This window comes from Trichoderma virens (genome assembly GCF_000170995.1).
Source record: "Trichoderma virens Gv29-8 chromosome Unknown TRIVIscaffold_5, whole genome shotgun sequence".
NCBI lineage: Eukaryota > Fungi > Ascomycota > Sordariomycetes > Hypocreales > Hypocreaceae > Trichoderma > Trichoderma virens.
The window spans coordinates 492,447-506,059 of NW_014013744.1; the positions used below are offsets into that span (position 1 = coordinate 492,447).

The following is a 13,613-nucleotide window of genomic DNA, read 5'->3' on the forward strand; positions in this document are numbered from 1 at the left end:
TTGGAAGGATGCGGGCAAGGAGGAATCGGGCCCGAGATGCTTGGCCCTGGCCGTCTGCAGGTGCCGTGGCGTCAAACGGGCGCATTCCTGAGTTTACTGGGGCTGTTATTCTTAGGCGTTCTCCATTCTACCCTTCCAGAACCACTCGAGATCCTCACAGAGCCTCACAGTTGCAGCATCAGCTATGCCTGTTGTGACAGTCCCACACTAACGGCGAACCCGATTCAAGAAGAGCATAGGCCACACATAGGCGACATATAGGCTTGAAATAGAAAGAAAGGGGTATCATTGAGTATACATCAATCTCTACAGGTGACATGCTAGATAAAGCCATATCCAATCAAATGCGGTAGTGTGCTTCATGAAGCCGCCTGGGCTAGCTTCCTGCGCTTGTTCCTTTCGTCTTGTTCTGCCAACACGCGAGCTGTCAATGTCGCCGCCATCGAGTTATTGATACCCTTAATTCTCGAGTCTGTCTCTTTCTTTGCTCGGCTGGCATCGTTCTTCTTAGTCTTCTCTTCCTTCTTTTCCGCATCTCCGTCCTCTTCGGCGTCTCCGGCCTTGCGCTTCTTCTTCTTGTCCGACTTGCCCTTCTTGAGCGTATGAGTGAGGCCGCTTGCCTGTAGATCTTCGATCCGCTTCTGTAACCTGTCTAAGTCTTTCTCAGCAGTTGGGAGGATAGCTATCACATTCTCTTGGGTAAAGGCCTCTCCACACTCCGGGCAGGCCTCTTCTTTGATCTCTGTAATGGCAACCTCTGCAAATGCGTGGCCACATGGCACCAAGTAGACGGCCTTTGTCGCCGGTCCCATCTCTTTCATGGATATTGGGCAAGCCCATTTATCGCCCGTCTTGGAGAATTTCAGCTTTGCCACGTCCCGTAGCGAGCGGATGCCCAGAGCTGCTGGTGTCACTTCGTTGGGGTCGTCAGACGGCATCAACCCCTTCAAAATGGCTTCATAGCTGTATAGCCTCCCCCGCCAGTCTGAAACTACTGCCTCCAAGTCGAGGGGCGCATCACTGAGGGCGCAGTGAGCCCATGCATGTGCTAGAGACTCGAGGGCCGTCGCCTTGAGTTCAGAAATCGTCGGTGCGCGCGCCGCGTTCTTGACCAGCTCGCGACGCTTGGGGATGGATCCGCCGTCATTGCCCATGGCTGCTGATCGTGATGATACGTATTGCGGTGTAGGGTTTGTGGAATGGATGCCTATGATTAGGTTTCGTTTCGACGCGGTGATTCAGAAGAATACGAGGAATCTTTGGGTTTGCAAGTGGCGAGAGTTTCTGCGGCGTGACCAAGAATAAGTGGTCATGGTGCTAACCTTCTCCTAGCTGGGTAGCCGCCGAAAGTGAGATCTCGCTCACTGGCAAATCACCGCTGCCGTTATCGATAGCACTTTCCGAGCCTCATGTGCCGCTCAGTGCCGACATTAAGCTTTGCGCACCGTGTCCCGCCTGTCCCGACCAAAACACTTACAGTGCGTATACAGTGTGTACAAACGCGCAGCGATCGATCCTACAAGCTACTATGAGGCTAATGGACCTTTCCTTGTCCTACCCAACCTTCATTAATCCGGCAACGCAGCTTGTCGGAGGCATCATGACAACGTGACCTTGGGCTGCCAGCGAGGCATTCCTTTGACTGTGTCACATCTTCATCTTTATCACCTTCCGACGGCCATCTGCGAATTTTCCTTAATCAAGAGCCTCAACCTCTGTCGCGCGTCATCCTATTTTCCTCGGAGCGATTTCGACCTCGCAGTCGAGCTGCCGCGACTCATAGCCTCGGTGCGGTACATGTGGCGCTTCCATTGAAGCTCCAGTCGAATTGGGGACGATGGCGCAGGCACAGCAGGTCGCCCTAGAGCGACTCGAATATATTACGAGGGGATTGCGGTCAAGGTGAGCTTCCGTGGTGGGGGGTTTCTGTTGATGTTTGGTCAAAGGGAATGACGCCGCTGATGAGTCGCCCCTCTCCAGAACTAGCGACGATGTGCGCAAGCGATCGGCCATCCAGCTGCGAGAGCTGGTGACCGTATGCCATCGAGGTGAGGCGATGCCGAGTCCGTCGTGTGCGTTTTGAAGGACTGCTCAATTAACATCCCTGTAGATCTTAGCCCCGAGCAGTTCCTCACATTCTACAACAACGTTAACAACAAAATCACCCAACTCATCACACATGGCAGCGACTCTGCAGAGAGACTGGGCGGTATCTATGCCTTGGATTCTCTCGTCGATTTTGAAGGCGTGGACGTGGCCGCCAAATATACCCGCTTTACGCAGAACCTCAAGACTATTCTCCGTGGCAAGGATACCATGCCTATGCGGCATGCGGCGATTGCCCTCGGAAAGCTTTGTCGGCCCGGAGGAGCCATGATTTCTGAACTGGTCGACTCCGAGGTGAATACTGCACTCGAATGGTTACAGAATGACCGAGTCGAGGAGCGGCGGTACAGTGCAGTTCTCGTCCTGCGAGAGCTTGCGCGAAATGCACCTACCCTAATGTACCAGTATATCCCAACCATTTTTGACTGGATCTGGGTCGGTCTTCGTGATCCGAGACAACTCATTCGCGAAACCTCGGCTGAGACCGTCAGCGCCTGTTTCCGCATCATTCGCGAGCGAGACCAGGAGATGAAGCAGATATGGATGAGCAAGATCTACAACGAGGCGAGACAGGGCCTGAAAGTAAACACGGTTGAGTCAATCCACGCATCGTTGCTGGTGTTGAAGGAGCTTTTAGAACAAGGTGGCATGTATATGCAAGAGCACTACCAGGAAGCTTGTGATATCGTCTTCAAGCACAAAGATCACCGTGACCCGACCACGCGAAAGACTGTGGTGCTGCTGATACCAGACCTGGCAAGCTACTCGCCAGCCGATTTCGCCCATTCCTGGCTTCACAAGTTCATGGTCTATCTTTCTGGCATGTTGAAAAAGGACAAGGAGCGTAACGACGCTTTCCTCGCCATCGGAAACATTGCAAACTCTGTCAAGAGTGCCATCGCCCCTTACCTGGATGGCGTTCTGATCTATGTGAGAGAAGGCCTCAGCGTACAGTCTCGTAAGAGGGGCTCTGTGGATCCAGTCTTTGACTGTATCAGCCGTCTTGCCGTGGCCGTTGGCCAGACTCTTAGCAAATACATGGAGGCTCTCCTTGACCCCATCTTTGCTTGCGACCTAACGCCTAAACTGACGCAGGCTCTGGTCGACATGGCATTCTATATCCCGCCTGTCAAGCCCATCATCCAAGAAAGGCTGCTAGACATGCTGAGCGTTGTCCTATGTGGCGAATCCTTCAAACCTCTCGGCGCGCCGCAGCCAAACACTCTGACCTCGGTGCCGACTATTACAAAGGATGCCAAAGATCCACAGGCATATGAAAATCGCAAGACGGAGATAAAGCTTGCATTGAACACTCTTGGGAGCTTTGATTTCTCCGGCCATGTTCTGAACGAGTTTGTTCGTGACGTGGCCATCAAGTATGTTGAAGATGAGGATCCGGAAATCAGAGAAGCAGCGGCTCTCACTTGCTGCCAGCTCTATGTTAGAGACCCCATTGTCAACCAGACCAGTTATCATGCCCTCCAGGTCGTTGGGGATGTTATAGAAAAGCTACTCACTGTCGGAATATCCGACCCAGAGCCAAATATTCGGCGGACTGTGCTGGCTGCTCTCGACGAACGGTTTGATCGTCACCTGGCCAAGGCAGAAAACATCCGCATCCTCTTCTTTGCATTAAATGACGAAGTCTTCTCTATTAGAGAAGTTGCCATCTCCATCATTGGTCGCCTTGCTAGGTTTAATCCGGCATATGTTATCCCCTCCTTGCGGAAGACTCTCATCCAGATGCTTACTGAACTCGAATTCTCAGATGTGGCACGAAACAAGGAGGAGAGTGCTAAACTACTGAGTCTCTTGGTTCAAAACGCACAATCGCTCATCAAGCCCTATGTTGAGCCAATGATCTCTGTTCTTCTTCCTAAGGCTAACGACCCCAGCCCTACGGTCGCTGCTACCATTTTGAAAGCCATCGGAGAGCTGGCCACTGTCGGCGGCGAAGATATGTTGCCATATAAAGACCGTCTAATGCCACTCATCATTGATGCCCTGCAAGATCAGAGCTCAAACATCAAACGAGAGGCGGCTCTCCATTCTCTCGGCCAACTGGCCAGTAATTCTGGATATGTGATACAGCCTTACTTAGAGTATCCCCAACTATTAGAAATTCTCCAGGCCATTATTAGGACGGAGGATCAGAGAGGTCCTTTGCGACAAGAAACCATCAAGCTCATGGGTATTCTGGGCGCCTTGGACCCCTATAAACATCAGGTGAGCACTGCGACCCCCCCTCCCCCTTCTAACCTTTTGATTCTTCCTTGGACAGTAGAGTCAGGAGAGGAGCTTCGCGTTCACTAATTGCTTAATTCAGCAGGTCGAGGAGAAAACACCCGAAATGCAGCGACGCTCCGAGTCAAATCAGATGACGGATATATCACTAATGATGACTGGATTAACACCGTCGAATAAGGAGTACTTTCCTACCGTCGTTATCAACGCCCTCCTCCAGATTCTCAAGGACCACTCCCTGGCTCAGCATCATGCCGCCGTTATCGAAGCCATTATGAATATCTTCAGAACGTTGGGACTGGAATGCGTGTCGTTCTTGGATAGAATCGTTCCTGCGTTTCTGCTTGTTATTCGATCGTGCCCCCCCACCCGCCTGGAGTCGTACTTCAATCAGCTGGCGACATTGGTGAGCATTGTACGACAGCACATCAGAAACTATCTTCCAGAGATTGTAGAAATACTCCAGGAGTATTGGCACAAGTCAGCGTCGTTACAAACTACGATTCTCTCCTTGGTTGAGGCTATATCTCGGTCTCTCGAGGGCGAGTTCAAAATCTACCTGGCGTCGCTTCTCCCTCTCATGCTTGGCGTGCTTGACAAGGACGTGTCTACAAAGCGAACGCCGTCTGAGAAAGTACTGCATGCCTTTTTGGTTTTTGGAGCGAGCGCTGAAGAGTACATGCACCTCATTATCCCTGTTATTGTTAGGACGTTTGAGAAGCAGGGGCAGCCAACTTTCATCAGGAAGCAAGCGATTGATACCATTGGCAAAATTTCCCGCCAAGTGAATTTGAACGATTTTGCAGCCAAGATTATTCATCCTCTGACGAGAGTACTCGACATGGGAGAGCCGATGCTGAGGCTCGCTGCGCTCGATACGCTCTGTGCTTTGGTACAACAGCTTGGAAGAGACTATATACACTTTATGGGAACTGTGAACAAGGTCATCAACCAACATCAGATCCAACATCAAAACTATGATCTTCTGGTTAGTAAGCTACAGAAAGGGGAGGTTCTGCCGCAAGACTTGACATCGGACGCTCGCCTTTTGGACATTGGAGATGAAACTCCTTTTGCAGATCTGGGTACTAAGAAGCTGGAGATGAATGCCATTCACCTGAAGGCTGCGTGGGATACCAAAGGAAAGTCAACAAAAGAGGATTGGCAGGAGTGGCTACGAAGATTCAGCACCACGCTTCTCACAGAGTCGCCAAACCACGCCCTGAGGGCCTGTGCCAGCCTCGCGAGCGTCTACCTGCCTCTGGCCCGAGAGCTCTTCAACTCGGCATTCGTTTCATGTTGGAGCGAGCTATATGAACAGTTCCAAGATGAATTGATTCAGAATATCGAGAGCGCCATCAAGTCGGAGAATGTCCCGCCGGATTTGCTTGGTCTGCTGCTCAACTTGGCCGAGTTCATGGAACACGATGACAAAGCGCTACCCATTGACATCCGTGTTCTCGGTAGAGAGGCCGCCCGCTGCCACGCCTACGCAAAAGCGTTGCATTACAAAGAACTAGAATTCTTACAGGACCAAAGCAGCGGAGCTGTGGAAGCCCTCATTGTAATCAACAATCAGCTGCAGCAGTCAGATGCCGCCATTGGTATTCTGCGGAAAGCTCAGTTGTACAAAGAAGGCATTCAGCTGCGCGAGACGTGGTTTGAGAAGCTGGAGCGATGGGAGGAAGCTTTGGCATCCTACAATAAGCGCGAGAGAGAGGTGCCTGCTGACCAACCTATCCCCATCGATATTGTCATGGGTAAGATGCGCTGTCTCCATGCTCTTGGTGAGTGGGACGCGCTCGCCAGCTTAACCGGCAGCACATGGGCCAACTCTGCCCCCGAAGTCCAAAGAATGATTGCACCGCTCGCTACGGCCGCCGCGTGGGGTCTCGGCAAGTGGGATTCCATGGATAACTACCTGTCTTCCCTTAAGAGGTACTCTCCAGATAGGTCATTCTTCGGCGCCATCCTAGCTCTTCATCGGAATCAATTCAGAGAGGCTATTGCCTGTATTGAACAAGCCCGTGAAGGCCTGGATACTGAACTTAGTGCTCTTGTCAGCGAATCATATAACCGCGCGTACCAGGTCGTTGTCAGAGTTCAGATGCTTGCTGAACTGGAAGAGTTGATTGTATACAAACAATGTGATGAGAGGAAACAGGTCACTATGCGTAAGACCTGGGAAACGAGACTGGAGGGTTGCCAGCGTAACGTGGAGGTTTGGCAGCGAATGCTGCGGCTGCGTGCCCTGGTTATTGCTCCCGCAGAAAACATTCGCATGTGGATCAAGTTCGCCAACCTTTGTCGCAAGTCGGGCCGTATGGGACTGGCCGAGAAGTCACTGAAGCAGCTCATTGGCTCCGATGCGCCGCTTGAGGCCCTGATTCCATACTGGAACGACACCAAGCAAGCGACTGCAGGACCGCGCAACGCACCGCCTGCTCAAGTCATTTACGGCATGCTCAAGTATCAATGGGAACTTGGCCAGCAGCCCAACATGAAGGCTACTGGAATCGCCGAGAGAACTTTGTACTGCTTACAGCGATTTACCAATGATTCGGCTCACCGTCTAGACGTAGCAAAGGCTCACCTCACCGCCCAAGCAGGAAGCGAAGTAAACCTGCCTCTTGAGTATGGTTTCCAAAACCAGGTTGACCCATCTGTGATGAGCCCACAGACGCAGCGAGCGTTGGTAGACCAGACGGTGCTACTGGCGAAATGCTACTTGCGACAGGGCGAGTGGCAGATTGCTCTCAACAAGGATGACTGGCAATACACCAAGATCCAGGACATTCTGGCCTCCTACTCTCAAGCAACCAAGTACAACCCGCGCTGGTACAAGGCCTGGCATGCCTGGGCGCTTGCCAATTTTGAGATTGTTCAGACCTTGTCTGCTAGAGGCGAAGGACAGCTATCGAGAGCTGACCAGACGATGATTATCGAACATGTTGTGCCAGCCATCCAGGGTTTCTTCAAGTCCATCGCGTTATCCGCTGGCAGCTCGCTTCAAGATACACTGCGTCTGTTGACTCTGTGGTTCACTCACGGAGGCAATTCGGATGTAAACACGTCTGTTACCGAGGGCTTTGCAAATGTTAGCATTGACACATGGCTGGAGGTGATACCTCAACTTATTGCTAGAATCAATCAGCCAAACAAGCGTGTGCAGCAGTCGGTGCATAATCTTCTGGCTGACGTGGGCCGGGCGCATCCGCAGGCATTGGTCTACCCGCTCACCGTAGCCATGAAATCATGGCAGAACAGTCGACGGTCGAGGTCCGCAGCACAAATCATGGACAGCATGCGTCAGCACAGCGCCAACCTCGTTGCCCAAGCAGACACGGTCAGTCATGAGCTGATTCGAGTGGCGGTGCTATGGCACGAACTCTGGCACGAAGGTCTGGAAGAGGCATCGCGACTGTACTTTGGCGATCATAACATTGAGGGCATGTTTGCGGCACTGGAACCTCTTCATGAGCAGTTGGAGAGGGGCCCGGAGACCCTTAGAGAAATATCATTTGCGCAGGCCTTTGGGCGCGATCTTAAGGAAGCCCAAGACTGGTGCCATCAATATGAGACGAGTAGGGATGTGAACGATTTAAATCAAGCCTGGGATCTCTATTATCAAGTCTTCCGTCGCATCACAAGACAGCTGCCGCAGGTCACAAGCCTGGAACTTACATACTGCTCCCCTAAGCTGCTGAATGCGAAGAACCTCGACCTGGCTGTTCCGGGAACATACAAGAGTGGGCAGCCTATCGTTAGGATAATGTCCTTTGAGTCGACCTTTACTGTTATTAATTCTAAGCAGAGGCCGAGAAAGCTCAATGCCAACGGCAGTGATGGCGTTTCGTACGCTTTCCTGCTCAAAGGGCATGAGGACATTCGACAGGACGAGCGTGTGATGCAGCTGTTTGGCCTTTGTAACACTCTACTGGCAAACGATTCCGAATGTTACAAGAGACATCTCAACATTCAGCGCTATCCTGCCATTCCGCTCTCGCAGAACTCTGGATTACTGGGATGGGTTCCGAACAGCGACACACTGCACGTCCTCATCCGTGAGTATCGCGAGAGCCGCAAGATTCTCCTCAACATTGAGCACCGAATCATGCTCCAGATGGCACCGGACTACGACAACCTAACGCTCATGCAAAAGGTAGAAGTGTTTGGGTATGCCTTGGACAACACGACAGGTCAGGATCTTTACCGTGTTCTCTGGCTGAAGTCCAAGTCGTCAGAAGCCTGGTTAGAGAGGCGGACAAACTACACTCGCTCCTTGGGCGTCATGTCCATGGTGGGCTATATCTTGGGTTTGGGAGATCGACACCCTTCGAATCTTATGCTCGACCGCGTCACTGGCAAGATTATTCATATTGACTTTGGCGACTGTTTCGAGGTAGCCACCAAGCGTGAAAAGTATCCCGAGAGAGTACCTTTCCGACTGACCCGCATGTTGACGTATGCTATGGAAGTTAGCAATATTGAAGGAAGCTTTAGAATCACATGCGAACACGTAATGAGGGTCTTGCGAGATAACAAGGAGAGCGTTATGGCTGTATTGGAAGCTGTAAGTTTGATTACCTCTACAAGGCCTTTTGCTAAGGAGTTGCAAAACTAATTCGCTATTTCATAGTTTATTCATGATCCTCTCCTCACTTGGAGACTTACCAATGCTGCCTCTCCGGCTGGGCCCAATTTCCGCTCCGAACGCGAAGTGGCGCTTGCAGGCCCTCACGCAATGCGAGCGCGACGACAGTCCATCTTGGATGCCGATGTCGCACCATCTGAGCTCATGGCAAATGTCGAGTCTTCAGCACCCCCTATGGCTAGAAACAGAGCCCGCACAAACAGCTCAACGATACCAGAAAATGCCCAGGCTAACGGCGCGGAAGAGAGGGAGAGCCAAAACGCCAGAGCAATTGAAGTGCTCGACCGTGTTTCACAGAAGCTTACGGGGCGCGACTTCAAGCCTAATGAGGAACTGGACATCATTAACCAAGTGAACAAGCTCATCATTGAAGCTACGAAACTGGAAAATCTGTGTCAGCACTATATCGGATGGTGCAGTTTCTGGTAGGCCAGGGGAATAGAGCACATTAGGCGGGTCTTGGGGAATTGGCGGAAACAGACAGCGAACAAAGGTGGGAGCGGTATGTCTTGCAGGTGATGAGCAGCGCTTCAGCATCAGAACCAGGGAGAATTTGGAATTCGGATATATAGGCAGCGGGATCAGCAAAGGGGCACACACATTGTGCCCCTCCTCTTCTTTCTTGCTTGACCCCTGATGGGAGTTTGTAAAGGAGGACAATGCTTTTGGCTATGGCAATTGTTTGCGCGCCGGCCTGGGGTTATAGTTGTAATCGTCATGACGAGCGAGCAAGTTATTATTTTTGTTTTAATGATGCATGAAATTTTGAATCTTTCTTTTCTTCTTTTACTTTTCGTTGTAGACGCTTTAACTGCTTGACTCTCGTATACCTCGTATAATTTATAGGGGATGTGACCTGTCACTTTTCGTTTATATTTCATGTTTTTATATTTGACTAGACATTATATGACGCCTTACTATCTAGAGATTGGATTAGAAGTAGTTTTGTGTGATTAATAGTTCGACTGCGGTGAAATATCCTCAGGCTGCTACGTAAGCACGCTTATATATCCAAGTCAGCAGCAATACTGAATCCGTATTCTACGTTTCTTAGGCATTGCATCGGATAAGCACGGAATTAAATCCGCCTGTTTTAAACTGGCATTTGTCAATCTCTTGTCATTGTATGATGCCTTCTCCAGCATGTAATATGAGCATGGGGGTTTGCGTCTTCCTTCTTGGACTCCTGGAGATTTCCTATTACGAGCATTGGCACAGGCCCTGGCGAGATTTTTTTCTTCTTCTCCACTTGCGGGACTGCCTTTTTTTGTGTATTGCTTACGTCTTTTTTAGTGTTGTTGTGTTTGCAAAAAGTGTGAGAATTGCAAAATGGGCGGGCAAACAAAAGAGTGGAGAGAGAGGGTAATAACTTACTTTTGGTCTTCTTTTGAAGTTTTTCTGCCTGCGGCATATATTTAGTGAGAATGAGACCGATATGGGGACGAAAGGAAGAAAAAAAAAAAGAAAAGACGGGATAACTAGTGTAGGCGCGAGCGGGATCTCATTTTGTTGGGATGTTAGAGAAGTGTAAAAAAAAGCCCACCTCCTTGGGATTCGATGGAGTCGAAGCTTGTGGGTTGCGGGATGAAGGGACAAAAAGAGTGGCTCTTTTTTTGGGTTCCGAAGGATGAAAGGGAGGGGATTTTTTAATAAAAGAGAAGGTTTCATTGTTTCGTGACAAGGGGGGAAGAGCGTGGATGGGGGTTGATATGATGTGAATCGAGGTAGGATTGCGATCGTGACTCGACAACCCTAGACTTTTGACGAGTTGTTACTATTTGTTGATGCTCATTGTAGATAAGGACTTATAAAGCGTATTTACTGACGGGTAGATATGTGGCAAGGCAGTGTGACTCAAATTTTGGATATGGTTCATGTCTTGAGAAAAGGGTGTCTTACATCAGACGGCTGTGGTAACACTCTACTCCGGCGAAATTATCATGCCATATTGACTTTGCAAAACATGAAGAGGGTTAAAACGAGACAAAAGAAAGCAATCTTACTAGAGATTCCTTCTAGAAAGAGACACATTCTGCGCAAAAGTTTTAAGATTGTTGATCCCCGTGACAGGCCCTGCTGCAAGGGGGTGCTTAGTCGCACTTCAGCAACAACACATCACGCAGCGCCAGATGAAAAAGGACCAATAGACGAGCAACAGCGACTCATTACATCTCATAGGTGGTCAAAGCTTTGTTTGTGTGAGTAATGAACGTTGTCGTTGTTGGGCCGCTTCTCACAAATACTGTGCGGGACGGGGGGATGTGATGTGGTGAGAATGATCGTCGAGCCGTGCCAACAGACAAAAGTATGGCTACACTCTTTGAAACCGATAGCGTCCCCTCGGATGGGATACACAAGATGTGTCTGGGGGAGCTGAGAGTCGGGTTGCATGGGGAACCCCGCCCCTGTGCATTTCAGCTTTTGTAGCAACCAAAGAGATTCCATCGCCAGGGGGCCATGGGGCATACACGCACATTGGGCATAAATATATATACATACACAAGGTAAGGGGGAGCGTTTGGTTAGTACTGGTACTGGTGCCTATATTGTAGTTGTGTGCGGCATAAGCCCGCAAGACTAAGACTTAAGGAGATAATACAACGATGGTTAAAAAAAGGTATCAGGGAACAAGTTAGAAGGCCTCCGTGAATCCGAGGCCCCAATATTACGTCTTCGTGTTTCGTGCCTCCCAAAAGCAGACGCCACATCCCAGCTCGAGTAGGCATCTCTTCCCTCCTACGTCTGCATCTGTCCAATCACCACATCCCTGAGCATCATCTGACGGCGCACTATGTTGCCATTTTGGGATTCCTTGCGGTAAACACCATGGTCCTACCGATGATTTGGATATCCACCTCGCCAAAGTTCCGCCGTAGACCGTCCTCGAAAACGCTCTTGCTGTCCTTCCAGTTGTCGAATATGCCTTTCTCGTTGTAGATGGTCATTAGTCGTCTCGCAAACCAGTTCATCGGCCTCTCCTCTCCCAAGATGGTTGTTCCCACTAAGACGCCGCCCTCGGCAACGTGGTCCTTCAACAGGTCGAACACTCTGTTCTTCCTTTCAGGCGGTCCGGCAATGCAGTGTAGCAAGTAGAAGATGCTCACAGAGTCGAATTTCTGGCCTGAAGGCAGTGGTAGCGGTTCGGTCGCATCGGCTACGACGGAGTGTACTTTGATGTTTTTTTGTGCTGCGCTGATTCGAGAAACCGCTAGATTCAGAGTGTTTGGATTCAGGTCGACGAGTGTAATCTCTTTGCAAGGAGTCTGCGTTCTGACAGCATTGGCAGGGTAGTATCCCGTGCCGACGCCAATGTCGAGATGTTTGGTTCCTAGAGCAGATTTGAAAAGGGGGAGTTGCACTTTTGCCGTCGAGCACTTCCACGCATAGTTGTTTGATATGCTGAGAACTACCAAGTCGTATAGTCGTAGCAGGAAGGGGGTGTAAGTCGATGAGCCAGCATTCTGTGCTGGGAGGTCTACTTCACCCATGCTTTCGAGACTATATTGGAGAAGAAGAAGAAGGTGAAAGAAGAAGAAGAAGAGAAGATGAAAATTTCACAACAGAGTTGCAAGCCAATGAACCCAGAGGCTTACCACTCTGGAGGAAATGAATAAGTATATAAATTAAGCAAGAATGAATGTAACGAAACGAAGAGGGACGAAACGAAAACTCTTATTGGATCACGTTGGCCTGGGCTGGGGGTAACGGCTACAAGCTTCCAACATAAGAGTCTGTGCTTCCAAGTTGATCGAAAAACTCCCCGAAACCCATCAAAAAGCGACAAGGGGCCCGTGGGTTTTCGGTTGTTTAAGAAGGAAAAAGGAAAAAGCGAAAAGCCAAAACCATACGGGGACTGAAGCTATCAACCAGGTAGCCTATGATTATCGGCTCCGACGAACCAGAGAAGACCGGATGTGGGCTGCTCGTACAGTATGGGACTGGTCTGCCTCTTTCTCTGCCTATTTTGGCGGCACCTTTGTCAATGGATCAACGACGGGCATCTCGGATGCCGGCCGCTAACATCGTTGATAAAATCCACCTGTCATATCTGAAGCCTGTGCTTGTGAGAAAGCAAAGATGGCGTCCTGACCGACCCATCACCGGGCACGCTTTGATCCTCGCAAGCTTTAACAACTAATCACCGACGTCGCACCTCAAACGGAGCCGAGGATACTAATTACCCGCGACCAGGCTCGAGGACCGCAAGGTGACCCAATCAGGTAGGATTCTGCGCGACACGCGGAATCTTGCATCAACCTCAATGCGGTGAAGTCTCAGCCCTGGGGCTTCCAGGCGCCTCCGGGCACTAAGACTCAAATAGCCTGGCACTAGACACGAGGTCGAAGAAAGGATCCATAGACTGGCCCCGCCAAGCTTTTGGGACAGCTTCAGCTTTGCGCCGCGCGCGCACCCATTGACCAGTCCGCTTGTTCCTGGGCGTCACTGGTGCTTCGAGATTGTCGTCCCCCTTTCGTCCGTCTGTCTGGTCCTCTTTGTCCGTCGTCCGTCCCGAAAGTCCTTCTGCCTCGGTCTCTGAACTCTGATACATATCCAAACTCTGATATCTGAACTCTGACCATGACTCTGCCGTGGGTGTATAGTAGTCTGA

General features: G+C 50.5%; 3 protein-coding genes across 3 annotated transcripts; 1 reads left to right on the forward strand and 2 right to left on the reverse strand.

Moving 5' to 3' along the window:
- Positions 1–359: 359 nt before the first annotated feature.
- On the reverse strand, positions 360–1,154 carry TRIVIDRAFT_56057 (uncharacterized protein; the record flags this gene model as incomplete). The annotated part of the gene is made up of 1 exon (XM_014102137.1): positions 360–1,154. The coding sequence occupies one exon, from the start codon at positions 1,152–1,154 to the stop codon at positions 360–362; it is 795 nt and encodes a 264-aa protein (XP_013957612.1).
- Positions 1,155–1,837: 683 nt separating this feature from the next.
- On the forward strand, positions 1,838–9,433 carry TRIVIDRAFT_56056 (uncharacterized protein; the record flags this gene model as incomplete). The annotated part of the gene is made up of 5 exons (XM_014102138.1): positions 1,838–1,902; positions 1,981–2,048; positions 2,111–4,332; positions 4,436–8,923; positions 8,990–9,433. The coding sequence occupies 5 exons, from the start codon at positions 1,838–1,840 to the stop codon at positions 9,431–9,433; spliced, it is 7,287 nt and encodes a 2,428-aa protein (XP_013957613.1).
- A 2,360-nt stretch (positions 9,434–11,793) lies between these two features.
- Positions 11,794–12,492, reverse strand: TRIVIDRAFT_37429 (uncharacterized protein; the record flags this gene model as incomplete). Its single annotated transcript, XM_014102139.1, has 1 exon — positions 11,794–12,492. The coding sequence occupies one exon, from the start codon at positions 12,490–12,492 to the stop codon at positions 11,794–11,796; it is 699 nt and encodes a 232-aa protein (XP_013957614.1).
- Between the last annotated feature and the right edge of the window lie 1,121 nt (positions 12,493–13,613).